This window comes from Parasteatoda tepidariorum, chromosome 11 (assembly GCF_982258835.1).
Source record: "Parasteatoda tepidariorum strain Cologne lab strain chromosome 11, Ptep-v5.0, whole genome shotgun sequence".
In the NCBI taxonomy this organism is placed as follows: Eukaryota; Metazoa; Arthropoda; class Arachnida; order Araneae; family Theridiidae; genus Parasteatoda; species Parasteatoda tepidariorum.
The window spans coordinates 71,296,382-71,317,729 of NC_141765.1; the positions used below are offsets into that span (position 1 = coordinate 71,296,382).

The following is a 21,348-nucleotide window of genomic DNA, read 5'->3' on the forward strand; positions in this document are numbered from 1 at the left end:
GGAACCCAGCTGAAATATTCTAATTCAAAATTCCTGGCTTGTTGTTGTTTCGGCAAATATTTTTTCTAAAATATTGTCATAATTCAAAAAAGTAAAATTCGAATTTTATTCATATATGCTAAGCTTAAAACGAAAGAAATGCTCGAAGTGTAATATTTCAAATTCCAGTGTATTCAAAAGGGTTTAATCTACTTAAATGTGCTTATTTACTTATTTGATTGATTAATTACTTATGTGCTAAATTACTGATGTATTCTGCCATTGTCATTCCTGTAATATATTTACAAAAAGTTTCGTTTTACCCTTCCCTTTTATTATTGTTTTCTTTATTACTGTTTCGTTTTATACCGCTGTAATTCTTTTTGCAATTTCGCATTCTCCCCCGTTCACGTTCACAGGCGTCAGTGGAATAATTTTTGTTTGGGCTAGACAGTTAGACTTTTGTAAACAGCTCTGTTCTGTGGTTTTTGATTTAATAAATTATTTTTCTTATTCTAATATATTCTAATAGATATGGAGGCCTTGTTAAAGAAAAAAAAGAGTATTAAATCATCGATTACTAAATTGCAAAAGAAAACAGAAGAGGAAATTGGGAATTTAAATAATGCGGGTTTATTGGCTCGAAAAAATAGATTTTTGGAATTTAGAACTGAGGCAAAAGAGATTTTAGATTCTATTATAAGTATTTGCGAGGAAAAGGATGAGGAAACTTATTCTACGGAAAAGGACGACATTTTAGATGCGTTAGAGTCAGTACTTGTCGATATCGACACCCGGCTTTTGCCTCCCGTAGTGAATTCCAGTTTTGAGGTTAAAAACCAAAGTTCAGGCCAGGCTTCTGTCTCATCTCAGTTTGCTGAAGTGAAACTTCCTACGTTATCTTTACCTACATTTTCTGGTGCAAATGAGGAGTGGCTTGCCTTTTCCGATCTTTTTGAAGCTGCAGTCTCAAACAATCAAAATTTGACGGGAGCGCAAAAATTGCAATATTTAAAGGGGAGTTTAAAATCAGATGCCTTAAAAATCGTAAACTCTTTATCCATTACCAATGATAATTTCGAAATCGCTTGGAAATTGCTAAAAGATAGATACTTTAACAAAAGGGAAATTATGTCCTCCTTAATGAAAAAGTTTATCAATATAACGCCCTTGAGTGGAGAATCATCCACACAAATTTTAAATATGATAGATTCCACTAAGGAATTCGTAAGAATGTTGGAGTCCCTGGAATACAAGGTTGATCCAACTACAGATACCCTTTTAATGCACATGATATTGTTCAAGCTTGATGCAAATTCAAGAACTTGGTTTGAAAGAACCTTTCAAACTGACGTCATTCCAAAGTTGGACGAACTGTTGCAATTCCTTGCAACACAAGCTAGATCTATCCCGAGTTCAACTACTAAGAGAAACATTCAAAGAAAAGTGACTTTGGTCGCGTCCAACGCCCAGTCACAATGTCCTCTATGTAATGGAGATCATACATTGTCGAAGTGTGATACGTTCTTAAAATTATCCGTTCAAGGCCGTTTAGATTTCGTTAAATCGAATAATGTTTGTTTTAACTGTTTAACTCGATTTCACAGTGTGAAAACTTGCAACAGCAAGTTTAGATGTAAAAGGTGCAAAAAACCCCACCACTCTTTACTTCATATCGAAAATGTTAGCGATAGGGGAAGACAGGGTGCTGTAAATCAGTCAAATTCTAGTGAACTTTCTATCAACGCTCCTGTGTTTTCGCCTGCTCTTATTCCAAGTACTAGTCAATTAAGTGATAATTCTAGAGTGGTAGATGTTACATCGTGTATTTCGGGTGTGGGGCCAGACGTTCAAACTCTCCTCTGCACTGCTCTGATTCAGGTGAGAGATATTTGGGGTAACTATCAGACCTGTAGATGTCTTCTGGACAGCGGTAGCCAGGCTTCGCTTATTACAAATGAGTGTATTGAGAAATTGGGCTTGCAAAAGGAAAAGGCCAATGTTCGCATTTCGTGCTTAGGCGCATCCAATACGCGTACAAATGGGGTTGCTGAGATTCAATTCACCTCACATTTTTCATCTCAAAATTCCTTTCATGCATCCGTCTATGTGATTAACAAAATTGTAGGCATGATTCCACATCACGACTTAGATTCCTCAATGCGCGAATTATTTGGGGATATTTCTCTGGCTGATCCAGCATTTTACAAGAGTGCTCCGATTGATGTACTCCTTGGTGTTGACCTTACTTTGCCATTGCTAAAGGGTCAAACATTATCGTTAGGTAAGGATAAGCCATTTGCCATTCGTTCAGAACTGGGTTGGATAATTGGTGGTAAGGCATATTCTGGTGGTCAAAATTCTCTACATGTCAATCATATTCAGTTAGAATCGGATCTTCTAATCAATAAATTCTGGGAATTAGATTCTGTACCATGCGTCAAACCCTTAATTTCTTTAGAAGAGGCTTGTGAAGATCATTTCGTAAAGACACATTCTAGGGATGAGAATGGCAGATACACAGTAAGGTTGCCTTTTCACGCTTCTCCCACGCAGTTAGGTAATTCAAAACAAAATGCAATTCGTAGGCTAATCAGCGTGGAACGTCATCTCATTTCTAATCCTGAGAAATACAACCTCTATCGAAAATTTATGAAGGAATACCGTGATTTAAATCACATGGAACTGGTTCCGGACTCTGACATTAATAAAATCGAAAGTTTATACCTTCCTCACCATGGAGTTGTCAGAGACACTAGCTGCACAACAAAGCTTCGTGTAGTTTTTGATGCTTCCAGTAAAACTTCATCCGGATTCTCTCTCAACGATCTGCTCCAGGTTGGTCCAAGAGTGCAACCAGAACTTTTCCCTATTCTCATCCAGTTTCGACTTTTCAGTGTAGCCATTTGCGCTGATGTTGAAAAGATGTTCCGCCAGATTAAAGTTCATGAGGAAGACGTAGACTGGCAAAGAATTCTTTGGAGGGATTCTCCAACCGAACAAATAAAGGAGTATCGTCTTATTACCGTTACGTACGGTACGTCCTCGGCACCATTCCTCTCCACGAGAACCTTACGACAGCTTGCCATAGACGAACAAGAAAATTATCCAAACGCTTCAAGAGCCACCCTTTGTCATTTTTACGTTGATGATTTGCTGAGCGGGAGTGCAACAAAGGAGGGAGCCATTCAACTGGTGTCCGAATTGCAGGAAATGATGAAGAGAGGAGGATTTTCTCTACGCAAATGGGTGTCAAATGATCCTGACGTACTAGCAACCATTTCGGAAGAGTTAAAGACCGTTGATTCCAAACACATGATAAACGACGACCAACCGGTCAAGATTCTGGGAATAGCTTGGCTTCCAGATGTTGACACTTTCACCTTTACCATCACCGTCAATGAGAGCGACGTATGGACTAAACGCAAGGTACTTTCCGAAGTCGCAAAAATCTTTGACCCTTTGGGCTGGTTGGCACCTACAGTTATCACTTCCAAAATCTTCCTCCAAGAGCTTTGTAGTCATCATCTAGGCTGGGATGAGGAGCTACCAGACTCTTTGGCAAGTCAATGGAGAGTATTCCAGAAACAGCTTCCTCTACTTACAAATATCAAGATTCCACGCTATATCCTCATTCCACAGGCTACCGACGTACAAGTACACGGATTCTGTGATTCTTCAGAAAAGGCCTACTGTGCTGCTATATACATTCGTTCCAAAGATGCAAACCAAGCCGTGACATCTAGACTGCTAACTTCCAAGACACGTGTCTCTCCAGTAAAACCACAGTCTCTAACTCGACTGGAACTCTGTTCTGCCTTACTTCTGGCCAATTTGTTACAAGCTACCTTGCCGACACTAACTGTGCCAATCTCTGAGACATTTGCATGGTCTGATTCCAAGATCACACTGGCATGGTTGAAGTCCGAACCAAGAAGATGGCAACCGTTCGTAGCTAATCGAGTAGCACGAATTCAAGAGCTGACTCCTAACGTGCACTGGAACTTTGTGAGCTGTTTGGAGAATCCTGCTGATTGTGGAACGAGAGGGATACCCCCAACTAAACTAGAAAAGTGCGACTTGTGGTTCAACGGACCTGATTGGTTAAATAGTTCTACTTTTCCTAATGGAAGGTTTCAATATGATCCACAATTAAAAGAAAACATGACTGCCGAAGCCAAAATAACCAAGCTAGTAATGTTGAATGTAGTTGATGCTACTTTCAAGGCAGAGTTTTTTCAAAAATTTTCGTCTTGGAACAAACTGAAAAGAGTAGTTGCTAATTGTTTAAGATTCGTAAGGAACTGTTCCGTTGCTGCAGATAAAAGAAATAAGTTTTTCTTAACAACGGCAGAATTGAATGAAGCAGAGAAGAGAATTGTCAAATTCATCCAACAAGATCATTTTCCGACGGAAGTCTCCTATCTTTCAACAGGCAAGCAACTTCCTTCGAATAACAAGCTTATTCCCTTGACTCCGTTCTTCGATGATTCCGGAATAATTCGTGTCGGTGGTAGACTGAAAAATTCATTGCTTCCAGAATCAAGGAAGCATCCCATCCTGCTTCCTAAAACCGACCATATTGTGAACTTACTTATCACGGATTATCACTTGAAACTTCTTCATGCCGGACCGCAACTTCTCCTAGCAACTCTCAGAGAGAAATTTTGGATTCTCTCAGCCAGAGATGCAGTTAGAAGAGTGGTGAAAACATGTATCCCATGCTTCAGAAATCGTCCAAGGCTCGCCGAGCAAATCATGGGAGATCTTCCAGAGTGCAGAGTTTGTCCCTCTTCTATTTTCCAACGAACTGGTCTTGACTTCGCCGGCCCATTCTTAATACGGAGCTCCAAGGGAAGAGGCAGCCGCAATACTAAGTGCTACATATGCGTCTTCGTCTGCCTCGCAACGAAGGCAGTTCATCTTGAAGTCGTCAGCGACTTAACCTCAAAGGCATTTATTGCTTGTGTAAAAAGATTTGTGGCACGCAGAGGTAGACCTTCAGATATCTTCTGCGATCAAGGAACCAATTTCTACGGAGCTAGCAGAGAGCTCAAAAAGGAGTTCCGGCAGTTGATGAAGGAAGATGCCCTTCAACAATTCCTGGTAACAGACAACATCGCCTTTCACTTCAATCCTCCATCTGCTCCCCACTTCGGAGGCATTTGGGAGGCTACAGTGAAATCGTTCAAATTTCATTTGAAAAGAGTTGTTGGAGATGCTAGTCTCACCTTCGAAGGACTGGCCACGCTGTCTTGCCAAATCGAGGCATGCCTTAACTCAAGACCACTATGTGCATTATCTAGCAGTCCAGATGATCCGTCTGTTCTGACACCAGGACATTTCCTGATAGGAAAGGCATTAACAGCTATTCCACAACCTACGATTCCAGACGACATCCGTCACTGCGACCGTTGGTGATTACTTAATTATTGTTTAACTAAATTCATTAATTTTGAAACCCCTCCGTGTTTCAAGGGGGGCGGTATGTTTAATACTACAGTCCACAGATGGCGCTATGCGCATCCTAATTAATTATTCATTGAGCTTGAGAAAATAAATAGTGTATGTGTTTCGATTCCTGTGTGTGGAGTGGTTTAATGTTTTCGATGTATATTTCAATATTCTAAGTTCATCTCCGATTTCAGAAAATTGTGGCAAATTCTAACTGAATTATGAGATATCTAAACGTTCCACCTTTAGAAGTTTTAGTTCCAAGCCCATACAACAGCCGAGTCAGGTAAAATTTATGAAACATTCTTTTTCCCGCTATTTGCTAAATCAATTACTATTCTGTTTGGTGAAAGGGATGGACATCAAAAGATTAAAATTGCCAAATAAATGGTACTGAGAAACATTTTGGTAATATTATCGTGGTACTAGAGCACGCCATAAAAACCATTTAATCGGTTAGCTTACTTTTCAGTTGCGTATTTTTACGAAATATGTGGTAATAACAGCTATAGTTTTGAAAACCAGAATTTTCGACAAATCGTTACCATAACAAACAGAAAAATTACCAAATGAATGGTTCAAATCACGTATGTTTTGGTTTAATTACCAGAATTATGTTTTTTTATTATCAGAAATGTCTCTATTATATACGGTAATATTATACGGTAAATGTGACTGAATTTTTTTCTCCATGTGGAAAACATATAAATATAATAATAAAAAACACACACAGAAGTGTTAAAATGACAAAAGAATTGTCATAAATTCTATGATTTAGCTTGGTATCAATTTGTGGATATCAATGATATTCATTAATATTTCTCCTACTTAAAAAAAGAGATAATGGCATTTATGTCCTCATCAACTAAAATGAAAATTTACTATTGATGCAAGATCTCAATTGATTAAAAATAAAATTAAATTTCAATCAAAATCAAACTGAATCAAAAATGATAAAAAAAATTCGAGACAGGAAGTTTATTTATTTCTTTAAACTAGAGCTCATTTAAACTTAAGAAGAGATGTTTGAACTTCGTCAGAAGTGTAATGAAAAATTATGAACGAAAAAAGGCCAAATTTTTCAACATGTCATAGAGTTATATTTTTCCGAGACCTTATTTTTTTCATAATTTTAGAAAAAAAGAAAAAAAATAAGAATAATTTATTTTCCAAGTTTAATATAATTCAATAAAAGAAAAATTACGAATCCAGCATAATATAACTTGTCAGTCAGTGCCAATAATTGCAAGACACGAGGTATTCTCTACATTTCTAAATATACAAATATACAGAAATATAAATGAATAAAATATAAAATTGTCTAATTTAGAGAGTTAATAATGCTTTTAAGATTCGTTGAGGAAACTCTTGCATTTCGTGTTTGCATTTAGAGTAAAAAAGAAACTTCAAACCAACCTTCATAATTCTAGTTCCAGTTACGGCCGCTTTGTACTAAATAAAAACTTAATTGGTCTAAGTATTAGTGCAAAAATTCATTTAAAACTCTGTAATTAAGTGTTGCGGGTGATTACAAAATGTTCATAAAAAATAAGTTTTTTTTTCTTTGTGAAACTATGAGACACAAAAAATGTCTTCTTTTTTTATTTTCCATGCATCATGTTTTTGTAGCATTGAAAACACAAAAATCAATTTTTTCCCTAAGAAAAATAAAATCTTCTTAAAACTCATTAGGATCAAAAAAACAATTTTTAAGAGCTTTAAATTAAGAAACGTATATATGGTAGGTCCAATTACTTCTTTAATAAAATTACAATACTCCGAATAACTTGCTTTAGGTGGCTCATGAGAAAGACTGTCTTGTAACACATTTAAGTTTTGAAATAATACAGGGGTATAAATTGTTTTTTCCTAATTAGAGAAAATCTCGAGAGACAAACAGGGAAAGTCTTTTCAAAATACTACTTTCCTAAATTTAGAAGGAAGACACCTAATTATAAACAACTTGTTCTGAACTAATTTGTTTTTTTTTCTAAGACAATTGGAAAATTCTTAATCTGTTTATTGCAAATTGTATAGCATAGAACTTAATTCATTTTCTTTTCAACCGGCATAATAATTTTACAAATTTGAGCTTTATAAGTTACCTACTTTTCAAAGTGATATTTATTTTAAAACATATTTTTGACCATTACTGATTAAAATAATTTAAATATTAAATGAGAAAATCGAATTGTGTTTTACGTTTACAATAAGCCGACCAGGTTGCCGAGCGAGGGCTGTGCCTGACTACGAAGCCAATGGTTGCGGGCTCGAATCTCGCTCAGGGCATTGATATTTCTCTCCTTGTGTTGCTGTATGAATGTGGCATACCCTATGCACGGGTATTTGTGGTAGTGTGGCATGGGTAATGTTGCTTTCTTCCGTGGCTTAGGTTAACAAGTGCCCACCGGGTAATGTTAAAGAGCAGCGAAGAACGAAAGTTCAGTGACGGCCGTTTTAAAAAAAGTTTACAATAAATAAAAAAAAAAATTTGCAATAAATAAGTTCATATTTAAAGACAAAATTTTGCATTTTGTCACGTAAAATTATATTCTTTAAAATGATGTAAAAAATTCTATATCTAATAATTCAATTTTTTTCGGACCATTATTAAATAATATGATAAAAAATAATGAATATTTAATAAAGGTTTTTTTTTTGCATGGAATTATCTTTGGATATATTAATTTTATAATTGTGTGCGAAAAATTTTAAATTCTATTAAAAAGTTCTCGAGATATGATGAAATACGCAAAAAGTAAAATTTATATTAAGGGGTCAAAACTTGGGGCACTCTCTTGACCAAACTACTGGGGCCATAATTGGGACTACCCCTCATAGTTTGGGGGACGGAAATCTGAATCCGTCGAAAACAAGGTGTTTTTATTCAGAGAAAGCAAGCTTCTCTGTGTGATTTCATAACCTGAAATATCGTCTGCCTTTATTAATTAGCATATTTGACGTCATCCCCTCGAGCCATTAAGATTGAGTCCCAGAGTGTGAAGATCCGATCATTAGATCAAAAGCTATTCAGGGTGGTCCGTTTCTTTTGTGCAATGCACATCAATGACTTTTCAGAAAGGATATGTTAAATACAACTAAACAATGAATGTCTTGAATGAATCTGGCAATTTCTAGGACGTACGGCTTAGCTCCGACTGGTCTGTTTTTTCTTTCGAGGTCTGTGCATGTTGTTTTGTCTTCTAGATCATGTGCAATAAACGCGTGATTCTCTCTGATCGAGTGATGGTAACACTACATGCTTTGTCACGGAAAATTTTCTGAGTCATAGTTAACTTCAATCGTAAAAATTTTTATCGTACACTGCCATACTGAAAAAATCTGTAATGGTTTTGTTTTGTTAGAGAAAATTTTTGTCAGCGTCTTTTTTTCTGTAGCTTACTGAAATTCCCTTGTAATTTCCTAGCGGAGATTCTCCATAATATTCCAGGATTTTGATTTGTAATATCATGCACGGAGAAAAAAAAGTTCTGGTAAAATTATCGCATTAGAAGGTAATAATATTTCTGGAAAAAGACCCCATATTTTGGGTAATAAAATCAAAATATACGTTATTTAAACCATTAATTTGGCAATTCTGTTTGCCAAAATTCTGTGTACTGGAAAAGGTGTACTGGAAATTCTGGTCTTAAAAAATACAGTTCGTATTACCACGCATTCAGAAAAAATACAAAACTAAAAATTAAATTTTAACTCATAAATGGTTTCAATACCACGCTCTAACGTATCATGATAAAATTATTAAAATTTACCACCCTTACTACCAAACAGAATGGTAATAAAACCTTATTTTATATTTAATTTTATCAAAAGCTATTACCAAAAAGCTTTGTTAAAAATTTCCGAGTTTTTCGGTTTTCCCATAGAGCCAGAAGCACGGGAAGTTTAAGTATGGTATATTTTGATAGTTTCGATCATACTTTTTTCTTCGGCTTAGGATGCATGGAGATGAAAATTACAAAAACCTCCCATGATTTATGCAATGACTAGAGTATTCTAACATATGATCCGTCTGCCACTAAGAGTATTTTTACTCCAAAACTGTGACCGGAAGAATGTTCTGATTGACCAGCCATCGTGGCGAATTGAACATGATGCATCGAAACTTTTAGAAAAATTTGGAAAAAACTTTCATCCATTAATTTAAAAAAGTTGTAGATGATGAATCTGTTTTAGGCTTAAATAACTGTTGTTCTACCGTTTCCAGGAGGCTTCAGGGAAAAAACAAAATTTTTCAGAACGCTTTTGCTAAAGGATTGGTTTCTTTCTATGGCACAGTCACTATAAGCCTAAGGAATTTCAAAATGGCTAAAACTTGGTAATTTTAACCGAACTCTGCACAGATATTATCAAATTGCTGACAGTCCAATTTTATAATTTTTTATTTTTTGCATTAGGTCAGACAAGTATTTAAAGGAGTTTAAAACTTTTGTCCAATCAAGGAATGAAACTGATTTAAGTGAATTAAGAAAAAGACAAATTAAGAAAATAACATTTAAAATAACCCTTACGAAAATTTAAGGTATATTTGAGGTTGATTTGAGGCACTTTTGAGGTATCGAGGCTGTTTGTAGGTATATATGAGGCTGCTGAGAAAACAATCATGAAAATTATACCTCATAAAGGCTGTAATTGAGGTGTACTAGATTCTTTTACACACACTTCAGCTCAATTTGAGGTTGTTTATAATTCACTTCAAATCAACAAGGCTGATGAGGTGATTTTCAAGGTATACACATGATGTTTTTTTGATACTTATAACAAAAAAGATGTTTATGAGGTATAAAAAAAATCTACCTCATTTCAACTAAAAAGAGTGAGGTATTTATTGAGGTGTATGAAGTCATATTTTTTTATGCCTAAGCTTATTTTGTGGTTGTTTTAAATTCACTTCATATCAACCAGACTGATAAAGTGATTTCTGAGGTAGACCAGGTTGATTTTCGGACACTTGTAACAAAAGAGGTATTTATGTGGTATAAAAATTTCGCGTTATTTCAACTAAAGAGAGTCAGGTATTTATTGAGGAGTATGAAGTCACACACACATTTTACTAATACCTAAGATCATTTTGAGGTTGTTTGAAGTACACTTCATATTAACTAGTTCATTTCCCAGAGTTCCGTGCGAGTCAACAAATGGCGTGTGTGTTGACAATCGAAATCGTCTGAGCGAAATTTGGTAAGTGTGTTTGAGATTTATTAATTTAGTTTTATCACTTTTAATCAAATATGCTTCGATTTTCAAACTTAAAATTTATTGTTTTTGTTTTAAAGACGAGCCCTGATCTTAAATAATTTAAGTCGGAGGATATTCTTAGAGGTTATTGTTGTAGGCTTAGCAATAAGAGAGAACAATCGGAATATTTCTCGTCGCTGTTTAGGGTAACGTTACTGGTGAATCGGTACAACAGGTTGCGCATAGTTTATTTTATTGTTTATTGCTATTTATTCAAGTGTAACTATTCTTTTATTTTGCTTAAATGTATATGCTTTATCGTAGCAGTTTGCAAGCTGATTAACTGAATAAAATGTTCATAATTTCTCTCATAAATAAATCATTGAAAATTGAAAGATTTTAAAATAGCAATTTCGCATTGAAATTCTTATACAGCTGTATGCTGATCATTTGCTTGGATATCTGTATGCAAAGTTTACATTGTTGCTTATGAGTAGAAATATATATAATAACACTGCATTTTTTAAATCTGATTAACATGCAATTTCTTTTTCTAAAATATATATATATTTACAGAGCTTATCCACAAGTAGTTCCCTGATATTGCTGAGATGACCTAGGCTGTAAATAGCACGTGTGCAGCAGCGAAGAAGAAGTGGCTAGCAAGCTACTGCTCAGCCTTCCCCTGGGAAATAGTTCTGAATTTATACCAAAAAGAAAAAGTAATCTCTCATAATAAACTGCAGAATTTTTTATAAATAAGTCAGTATTGTTTCTTATGCTGAATTAAATAAAAATCAATTGCAAATAAAAACATTTATTGTTTGAAAGTTATAAGCATTTTTTTGAATATCATCCTATAGGATATGTTTTAACATTTAAACAAATGTTTGAACAACTGTCTATTAGTTTTATTCTGCTCGGTATTATAAGTTATATAGGAGATATTTTAATCAACTTCTTTTAAAAGTTTTATTTCAAATCGTTCTCTCTTAGACATTTTCCTCAGATAAAATTGCAATTGCTGCCGAAGGTTTAATATTAAAAACTTCAGGTAGATAAATGAAGATCTCCACTAGTGAAAAAATGTAATGATATACATTATTCTTCATATAATATATATATATATATAATATATTTATATATATTATATACTTTATATAGTGAGGTTAAAAATTAATAAACTAGGTGGACCGTATAACACCTCACGTTTGGGAATTATTACCTTCGTAAGTATTAAAAAAACAGCTTAAAATGTCGCATCTTAGGTTGATAAATTAATACTTCTAAAAATACAAAAATATATATTTGAGGTTACGGATAAGGTAAAACATGGAACACATGACGTTAATAAAAAATAACCTTTCCAAGTATCAAAAAAATACACTTGAGGTTGATTTATAACCAGAAGTGTAAAATGGCACACCTTAGGTAGATAAATAAATACCTCAACAACTATATAAATCTATACTTGATGTTGAAAAATAGCAACCTAAAGTAGAACATCGAACACCTCACGTTCATAAAAATCAAGCTATTCAATGGTTAAAAATATACTTGAGATTGATTTATAATAACCTGAAGTGTAAAACGGCAAACCATAGGTTGCTAAATAAATACCTCTACAAGCATAAAAATCTATACTTGAGGTTGAAAAATAGTTACCTGAGGTAGAAAATAATACACTTCACGTTATTAAAATATTACCTATTAAAAAATACACCTGCGGTAGATTTATAATAATCTGAAGTGTTAAATTAACCCTAGGTTGTTGAATAAATACTTCCACAGATGTTAAAAAATATACTTCAGGTTGATAAATAATAACCTAAGGTTGAAAATGAAGCACTTTAAAGTAGTAAGCATCTACCTCGTTGCAGATGTAAAATTAAACACCTCAGGTTGATGCATATATATACCTCTGGAGGTACATTTAAGGTATAATTGAGGTTAATTTTGAAGTATATGCACCCTTTTCAACCTAACGACGTATATATATAACAACCTCCTTTATACCTTTGAAAAATACCTCATTTATACCTTGATTTTTTCATAAGGGTATAATACGTCGAAATGGAAAAGCGCTTAAAGCAACTAAAACCAAATTTGCCTTATTTAAACAATTTAGAAGGTTCGAAACACAAATCAAGCAAAAAAGAAGAATTTCTAAAGATATGTATGTTAACAAAAACAGCACTACATCAGGTGATGCACTGTCTGCTAACACACAAGAGCCTTTCTGTTGTCAGAGGGAATACCAAAAACTGACTATGCTCCGAGGCCCGCAATGGATAAATTAAATAAGAAAAAGCAATCACAAATTCAACTATTGAAATAAGAAGGCAATGAAAATTTAATGCACTTTTGACTTTGGTTTGTGTATCATTAAACTTTCATTTCTATATTCCCCGATTAGTGCCCTTATACACACCTGGCAAGTTATTATTTTTCTTATTAAGTAGTTTTGTAGCTTTTGAATCTCACGTGAAATTTCAATTTCAAATAGTATTTATTTAATCTCATATTTATAATTGTTAAATATTTCAAATTAAGTATTTTCAGAAAAGTTTTCATATTTTCTGATCGTAACTTAAAAACTAATCTGTATTCACGTTTTTTGATTTGCCACAGAAAATATATGTTGACCAAGAAGTCTGATTACCATGTTTTTGGAGTTAAAAAAAAACAGAAGTATTAAATAAAAAGAGAAAACTTTTACCACAGCATGGCACCTGTTATAAAACTTTTAATTATTTTTTTGAGATTCTTAAAATTCAATGAATAATTAGATTTAATTTGATTTTTAGTATGTATTAGTGTGTCACATTTAGGAAAATAGTGGTTCACAAATTATTTACGAGTACTAAGAGAGAAGATTTTAGGAACCCTTTAATTTACATGAATATCATTGCAACATACTATTTTCTATCATTGCGTGTAGCTGAGATTTTCATAAATTTGAGTTAAAGCTTCATCATAGAGTACATTAATATTTAATCTGATAAAGGTTTATAAACGTGAATTCGAGAAAATCAAGAAGATGAAATTAAATTATAAATGATACATTTTCAAAAAAAAAAAAATGTTTAACAGTATGGGTGTTGATAGAGTTATCACGTTAATAGCATGATGGTTGTTATAGTATTTATACAGAGAAGTTCATCATAAAAGTTCGATTCAGGTGTATTAAAAATGACTTTTTTTTATCATATTGATATACAAGGTAAGTGAAAACGATTTCTTGGACCAAATAGCTCATTACTGGATTTTACGAGAACTTTCTAAGCTGTTCAAACATTAATTTACAGCTCAAATGATCTCAAAACTATAAATTATTATTAAATTGAAACTGAAAATTTAAATTATTATACTCATTTTTAATTTTGAAAACAAAATTTTTTTCAAACACAAGCATAATAAAGTAGTCTAATAGCTAAATGTGTTTGTTTTAAAGAGTTCAAATTATAAAACTTTTGATAATCTAGATCCTTGTTTAATAAAATTTGTATTTAACCACTGCAATTTACATTTGGTTAAGAGCCCAAGAAAAATAACATTATTTTCTTTAAAAACTTTAAAAAAAAGTTATAAAGTTCAGTTCAAGTACTTTCCCTTGAAGTGTTAAGGCTACTTTTACTGATTAAGTTAAAAGCCGAAAGAAATATAAAAAACCTTTGAAAATTATTATTATATTTAAAAAGTTTAAGAAATAAAACAAAAAAAATAAAACTAACTAAAAGAACTGAAAATAACTTAAAAATAAATAAGACTCTTAAATTATCATAAATCTCAAATTATCATAATCATAATAAATTCTATCATAAGTAGTTATTACTTCTTTAACATTTACAGCTCAAACAATAAATAAAGCAATCGAAAACCTTCCTTGATTTATTTTGAAATTGGCTTCACAAATTACGTACATGTTTCAGGATGCATGATGCTTTTTTTCAATTTTTAACCGTAAAACTAAAAAAAGTTAACAATTTGGAATATATATATTCCAAATTCTATGTGATTATATCTTATTTGCTTTAAATTTATTAATTTAAATAAGATTTAGTTAATGAAAAATATAGATATTAAAATACAAAGCTAAAGTTTTTTTTACTAATAACAAGAAAAATAAGCAAATTTTAATTTTAAAAACATTTAAAGTAAGGTAATAGAAAAGAACACTGACTACAGCACAAAATATTTCTGTAACAACACAAAATATTTCATTCACATTTCTGTAACTCAAAATCTTTGTTCCTGAACTTGATGAATATTTTTCATGTGACCAACAATTGAAATTCTCCAATTTGTTAATCACTTAATATTATCTACAGTTAAATTGCAAACTATGCAGTTTATTTTTATATTATTCTTATCCTGTAACTCTCACTTTGAAGAAGAAAACTGTAAAGTTGGATAAAAAAAAAACAAAATTGTTGTTATTATTGTATAATTCATTTTTATTCTCATATAAGACTCATGTAAGATTATTATCATAAATGTTTATGCCGAAATTTCTGAGAAATATACGGTGCGTTTTGCATGTCACCCTTGCCGCGCATTAACTTGTAATTTTTTTAAATCTATTTTGCTTGGCCTTTCCTTAAATGCTAATAAAAAAACTTCTTTACTTCCGTTTTTGAATTACTTGAAATCAGGCAAATATGAATACATTATCATAAAGATTTGTATTAAACTAATTAAAATAAAAAAAATAAAAATATTAAGCACCCTTCACAGTGACAAGCTTGTATTTTGTATCATACATCCTTATATTTTTTTAAACTTCAAACTTTGTTTTTAAGCCTGCAACCTTCCTTATGCTTAAATAATTCGATAGTGGTAACAGCACATTTCACACTGACGCATGCCTGTTTTTGTATTATGTATCCATACATTCCTTTTTTAACCAACAATTTCGTTGTCCTACTTTGAAGGACAATACAAATGTGATATGTTAAAAAAATTCTTAGTTTTGTTTTTACATAATTTGATGGTAGGTAGCAACATTACCATAAATAAGAAAAAACAACTTAATTTTTTTTCCATCAAAAGTCAGTGCCCTCTATGTTAATTATAAAGCTTTTGAAAAATGTCGATATGAGGAAAAACCGCAGTTTTGTAAAAATGAATAGCGTTTGTGATCAAATTTTGATTATTTAAAACGTCTTTACATTATTTGGGCCTATAAGAAACCGTATAAAATGAGAATTATTCGTTAATATTAATGTTTCTCTTCTTGGAAGAAAAATAACAATCCATATCGATGGTTCATAATTTTGAGAAGTATTATAATGCTTGGGCAACCAAAATACTATTTATGGTTTAATGGTTTAAAATAAAAGCTTGCTTCGTGTTTAAGGCACTTAAATTATGTTTTTTTCTTCTTTTTTAAAATTTTCTTCTGTGACAGAGTATTGGAAAAAAAAAACTTTTTAATAAAACTTATGAATGAAAAGTTAGAGAAGACTTACTGTGTCGTTCTACATTCATAAGCAGCAATCCTTCGATGGCACTTTGAGATTCTTTGACCCAAGTAAAGGCTTTGCGGTGACGATTAAGTTGACTGACTAACCACTCCTTTGGTGTTAATCGAAGGGCAGTGCTCGGAAAAGGCAAATCCTGGGAAGCAAATGATCCATTTTCCCGGAAATCGATGAGAATACACACTTTGGGATCCGCCACTTCCAATGTATTCATCTCCTGAGATGACAAAACGCTTTTTTCCTAAAAATGTGGTATAACAACACATGCAACATAATATGACAATGAAAAATATTTGAATAAAACTCAGCTTTGTATCTTAGAAAAAATGACTATCTGAGTTTTATTTTTAAGCTGTGGTCATTAAAATAAATTTAATGCAACGTTGATCTTTTTAAAACCACTAGATTGATTTCCAACCAATTCGGTTTCTTTAACAGTTAAACTACATTTCCTTTTAAAGAAAGATTCTATTAAAAAACACTGATTTAAATATTTACATTTCTAAATATTAGTTTAAGTATTCATTTGATTATATGGTTTTTCCTAATTATATTACTTTAAATGTTGTTGCACATTTAATACTCTTAAACGTTTGCAACACCTCTGGATCATAGATCTTTTTTGGATCACCATCCACAAGTCAAAAATTTTTTAAATTCTCCTAACAATATAATAATAATAATAACAAATAAGAAAAATAAATATTTTTTGTCCCATTTAAAGTTTTTTAACAATTTTATTACTGTGCATTTGAATAAGCATATCCTTTAATCGTTGAAAATTTACTTAATGACCAAAGCATTTATTATAGTAATTTTGATGGAAATAATTCCTGAAGAAATTTTAAATGTTTGAATAAAAATAAATTTGAATATATCTCTTTGTTGTTTAATTTAAAGATTTAATTAAATGTAATTTTTCTTATGAAACATAAAAAATCTGATATAACTTAAGTCGTTTAAAATTGTAATCAGGTCGACCTGTCATCCATCGCATTAGATTTTAGTACATATAATACGGGATGAAACGTATTTTTAAATCAAATCAGAGATTTATATTTTGTAAGTCAAGAATTGGAAATCCAAAAAATCCCTTATATTTCATTGAATTGTTTAACAAATGAGAAAACAAATAATTATAAAAATAATAGAAATAAATTAACTCAAAAATAGATTCAAAACTTCTTTTTAAAATGAATAAAAATTGACAGAAATCTGAACAAAGACTTAAATGCTTTATAAAGTTCTCAAATAACAAAAGAAAGTTGTGTATTGAACAAACAGTTGTCTTAAACACTGGGCACATTTTATTACTGACAATATAAACTGTATAAAACATTTAATATGGTCAATGCTGGTTATAATTATGGTTTATAAAATATAAATGAACCTAAAAGTATAAACTGAAGAGCTGAGTTAATGAAGGTATAAGGAACATTTTTGAAAAGAATATTCAGATTCATAGGGAAATGTTCTTATTTTGTTATTATTTAACTATATATTATTCCTTTTTTTCTAAGTTTTTTAATGCCAATTATCTCAGTGGTTGAAGGATCTAAGTAACAGCTCATTTCTATGTTTAAAATAAAAGCGTCTTCAGACAGCAAATTAAAACTCCAAAAGCCGAATGTCATGGTGCAGAAAGCTTAAAGGATTATTCAGATTTATAGATTTTGGCAATTTAAAAGCTTGAAGACAACAAATAAAAGCAAGACATAATCTTCATTTCCAACTGTCAATGTATGATATTTAATATTCATTTACTTAAATTAACTAAAATGTCACTAAGATTATTCTTCCATTAAGATTTTCAAATGTGAACAGAACGAAGTAAATCTGAAGTATATTATATTCGTAATATATTTTAACTTAAGCACACAATTGAAGAATGACTTAATAAAATCTCATAATTGATTGATGGTAGATCCAACTAATAAAATTTAAAAGGCTTGAGAACCTTTTGTTGGTTTCCAAACCAAACAAACCCCTGTGCACAGTACATTTTTTTAATAATGGAAAAACCTTAATAAACTAAGCATTTGAATAAAGTAAACAAAAGCATGACAAAATTTCAAAGCTTAAAAGTGCATGGTGCATATTGTGGTGCATAAAAGAACGGAACGTGGGTGAAAATTTCAAGTTCTCTGAGGCTATTAATTGCAACTATCCATCTTCAAGGGTGCCCTTTTCCCCTATTTAGATCTATTGTCTTTGTCAATTCATTCGGGTAATTTCAATCCAGACTGGCTTATGACTTTCAGATGGCTATTGCTGCCCCTTAGTCAGGAACCTTGTCAGTGATTCAATTCGGGTGCTTCATCACCTAGACTTTTAATTCCAGATATACAAGAGCAGACGCTTTTATTTTGAATGTTGAAATTGTGGAACGTTGTAGAATTTTGAACCTAGAATTTCATCGCCAAGCATTCTAGAAATGGGAGTGTGTCCAACACCCCCTAGAATAGAGAAGATCTCCTCACGGATCAATTTAGTAGACCGACATAATGAGCATAAGAAACACATGAACTAGGTATATATTGCTACGAATTCATAAATAACTGTATAATTTTGTGAAAATTCTTAGTTGGCTTGTCTAAATATCTGAGAGGAGCACTAAATAATTAGTTTTTAGTGTCCCTTTAGTGCCATTTTATTCCTAACGTAATTTAGGAATAAAATGGCGTCTAATGTATTTCCTGTAGAATACTCGATTTTTTTGTCGACTAAGCTTTTTTGTTTGCAGAAGATTTTTGTCGACTTGGCGACAATGTTGGCGACCTGGTGTCAAGTTTGACGACTCGATGAAAAGTTCTTTTATTTTGAGGGATACAATTTCTGGGATTTCGTCGAAAAGAGTTCTAAAAATACGAATGTGTCCTTCCGTTTAAGTGAAGTTGTCTGCCTATGACGGCAGTAGTGTCCAGACATAAAGCAGCCAACCCTTTTTTTTATTTCTATGTTTCCGCTTAGGATAGTCTAAATATTGTTTTAGCTCATCTTTCTACAGATCATCTAGTTACAGTGGCTTTCAAGTAGTTGTAGTTAAAAATGGTTTTAGTGAATTGTCTTAGTTTATATGATACAGAGCAGTTTATACGTTATATATTTTTATTAATTTTTCTTTGTATATTGAATATGTTGTTACATATTCAATATATAAAGTGAGTGTTGTTACAGCCTTTTTTCTTTTACAAAACATAACATGTACCTTTAGTTTGTATAACAAATCATTTTACTTTAACATTCAAGTTACAGTATAAAATTTCGTCATTAGACAATAAAATTGTGCGGTAGAAATTCCACATTTAAGCTAAAAAAATTCCGCAGTTATACTATGGAATTTTGCAGCTGTACCAAAAAATTTGCTGCAAAAAAATTCCACAAATGTACTAAAAAATATCCTAGTAGTACTAAAAAATTTCGAAGTTGTACTAAAAATTCCGTAGATATACAATTAAAATCTGTAGTTGTACTAATGAGACTCCACAGTTATACTTTCAAATTATTCAGGTTTCTTAAAATGCCTTACATTTTCTCCATTATTTTTAGTAAATCATATTAGTCAAAAATAAAGACTGAAAAATAATGGAAATTTTTTTTTATTTATTCAATATTGAAATTTCTTTTATTTAACAAATTCTTTTACTTTGAGTGCGACAAATTCCGGGGTTTTGTAACCAAGCCTTTTATAAATAGGAGTGTGTCCTTCCTTTTAAGTGAAGTTGTTTGCCTATGACTGCAGTAGTGTCCAGACGTAGAGGAGCCAACCCTTTTATTTTGATTGCTATGTTCATACTTAGGATAGTCTAAATATTGTTTTAGCTCATCCTTCTACAAATCAGCCTATTCACAGTGATTCTCAAGCAGTTGTTGTTAAAAATGGTTTTAGTGAATTGTCTCAAGACGATATTGATGTGATAGAGCAATGTTTAAACTATCTAAACATAAAAATAGAAAGGCCAATCCTTTTAGTTCTTGACTGTTTATAAATGCATGTTTTGGATAGCACTCAAAATAAAAGGACTGGCTAATTTTTTCAGGTTTAGGATTGTCTGAATATTGTTCTACCACACAAATATATTCCTGAGACTATTCCTTAAAACCATTTTTAACAACAACTGCTTGAGAACCACTGTGACTAGGTTGATTTGTAAAACGATGCGATAAAACAATATTTAGACTATCCTAAACATGAACATAGCAATCAAAATAAAAGGATTGGCTCCTCTGTGTCTGGACACTAATGCAGGCACAGGCAGACCAATTTATATAAGGCGAGACACACTACTATTTATAGAAAGCTTGACGGCAAAATCCCGAAATTTTTCGCCGCAAATGTTGCCAAGAAGCCAAATGTAAAGCCAACTTTCCAAAATTGTCGCCAAGTAGCCAAATAGAAATCCAACTCACCAATATTGTCGCCAAGTAGCCAAATGTAAAGCCACATTTGATTGAGCACACCAACTCGCCACATTTGATGTCTAGTTGGAAGAAATGTCGCCTAACCGAGCCTTCCATAGGAAATATATTAGGCGTTTTTTTATTCATGAATTACGTTAGATTATGCCTCAGATATTTAACCACGCAATAAAAAAGAATATTCACAATATTATATAAATTTTTACAAATTCGTAGCAATATATGTTTAGTTGATATAGTTGAAAACTGCTTTATTTTTTTTAACTATCGTTAATTATCATTAATTTTCAACAGTCCACCTTTGAATTTTCTAGCTCTATTAGTGAAACTCAGTCAAATGTCACTTATATCCCTTATTCAGACGTTATATTTGTCATACTTAGCGAAATTTAAACGAAAAATTGTGGGACGATTGCAACAATTTTCATATTTCATGCATTTTCTGGGAAATTACTTGAAAATAGAAATATAAGAAATTGTTTCACTTTCTTTAGTATTACTATTTCCTAATGCACACAGTTTATGTTCGTTACGTCGGACTATTAAAATTATCCGTACGGAGACATTCTCCTTTCTAGGCGGTATTGGACATGGTATATTCGTCTTACTTTGTGAAATGCAACCAAAAAAATCAAGGGATATTTCTGAAAATTTTCATTTTTAATATATTTTCTGGGAAATTGCTTGAAAATAGAAATTTAATAATTAATTGCCTGAAAATAGAAATTTAATATCCATACATATTTTGATAAACTGGTTGTAGGAAAATGTCGTTTTTAAACTCCATAACCAAAAAAATTATTTTTTACTTAAA

At 32.0% G+C, this 21,348-nt stretch overlaps 1 protein-coding gene across 2 annotated transcripts in view; it reads right to left on the reverse strand.

The window, feature by feature from the left end:
* The window catches only part of LOC107443977 (uncharacterized), a 159,412-nt gene that overhangs the window by 49,993 nt on the left and 88,071 nt on the right, over window positions 1-21,348 (reverse strand). Inside the window, exon 2 of one of the 2 annotated variants that reach the window (XM_016058006.4) lies at window positions 16,104-16,356. In XM_016058006.4, the coding sequence (XP_015913492.1) occupies window positions 16,104-16,356 (253 nt within the window). The remainder of the gene's footprint in view (window positions 1-16,103; window positions 16,357-21,348) is intronic. The other variant, XM_016058008.4, reaches the window with a different exon arrangement.